Raw genomic sequence first — 1,565 nt, forward strand, 5'->3', positions numbered from 1 at the left:
TTTTTTTTTTTTTTTTAAGTCTTGAGATACCACTTAACTTTCCCCCTCTCCAGGAAAACGTGAACATTGAACTCCATTCACAACTCTTGTTTTGTGATGCTTGGGTTCCTTTACTTGGTAATTTAAGGAAGTTTATTAAATGAATTCTTAGAATGTAAATTTTCCAAACTGTACTCTAGTAAAAGTTTACAAGCTAATGTGTTCTAGGAAAATGATAGCAGTGATTTTAAAAACATTTATGCTTACTACATCTCAGCATCTTATTAATATTTTCCTTTTTAGTTCTTGTCCGTTTTGTGATTATGCTGATTCTCAACATATGGGTCACAACTACAATACTCCGCTACAGGAAGACTGAAAAGACAGATTAGAAGACCAGTTTTCCACAGCATATGGCATGTGTGCTAACAAACCCCACAGTGAAATCTGAACAGCGGACCACAGTTCCAGGCAGTCTTCTTCCTCCAGGCTTGGATCGTATATCCCTAAAGATATTGAACCCAGCTTGGCTAGGTTTTTATTACCAGTAATACATAGTAAAATACACTTCAGTTGAACAGTACGTTTTTATTGGTCACTTGCAGCAAGTTTTACTTACCGTATTTGGGATTTTTTAATTGATATTTTATACATTCATATATCTATTTTTGTAACTCCACAATAATTTTTACTGATTAAAAATAAAACTCAGTTTCCTTTCTATGTGCAGAGTGGAATTGTTTCCACACAGTTCATCCTCTTTCTGCATCTCGTGTGAGTAGTGGCCTTGGCAGCAGACTTCTTTCTCCTTACATTGGTAGACCTCCTCGTGATTTTACCCCTCTCTGATCAGTAGTAATTAGAGGTTAGCCATGTGCATAAGGTAAACAAATCAAGGCAGATGGCAGCGTCCTTACACTGCACTGGTTTGTATGGCTGACACCTGAAGCAGAAGCAATATAGCTGCATTTGCAGCACAGCACAGAGCACTATGGTTCAGCATTCAGCACTGACGCACCTATGAGTATTTCAAATGCACACTTTATCCAATTAAGAAGTCTAGATCAACCCACACTACACCTGTAGATATCACTCATTTCAAGTTAGTCATTTTTATTTAGACAAAGAGTACACTTCATTCTTTTACTGGCTTTCCAAGCCTACAACTGTAACCCCCCCCACTTGCTGACTGGTGCTTTTTCCCTCTAATGCTGGTTGAGACATCTGTAGAGGTTGATGAGCATGCCATAGCTTTGACTTGCCTGAGATCAATAGTAGAGACTCATGTTTTAAGACTCCACAAGTTCTAAATTTGATCTTTGCTGCTGCTGACCCACCTCATTCAGAGTGTAACACGACATACGTATCTGTCAGCTCTCTGCTGTACTGAATTGTTCTATAATCCTCTCTGTATCTTAGGATGTGAAAACTGCACTTGAATTTTACTTCAGACATTCCAATTATAACTTGGGTTTGTGGTGAAACAAAGCATCAGGTTTATTAAAAACAAAAAATGTATTTTAAATAATGGCATTGGCTTATGACTGTTGGGAATACTATGTATGCTTTTTTTTTTTTTTTTTTTT

At 37.1% G+C, this 1,565-nt stretch overlaps 1 protein-coding gene across 1 annotated transcript in view; it reads left to right on the top strand.

Moving 5' to 3' along the window:
* PQLC3 (PQ loop repeat containing 3) overlaps nt 1-1,480 on the top strand; it is a 10,927-nt gene extending 9,447 nt beyond the window's left edge. Inside the window, exon 7 of the mRNA XM_019520662.1 lies at nt 283-1,480. Coding sequence (XP_019376207.1) covers nt 283-371 — 89 coding nt within the window. The 3' untranslated portion in view covers nt 372-1,480. The remainder of the gene's footprint in view (nt 1-282) is intronic.
* Nucleotides 1,481-1,565: the final 85 nt, after the last annotated feature.

The sequence above is a fragment of the Gavialis gangeticus genome, unplaced genomic scaffold, assembly GCF_001723915.1.
Source record: "Gavialis gangeticus isolate Ggan-Ray unplaced genomic scaffold, GavGan_comp1, whole genome shotgun sequence".
Taxonomy (NCBI): Eukaryota; Metazoa; Chordata; order Crocodylia; family Gavialidae; genus Gavialis; species Gavialis gangeticus.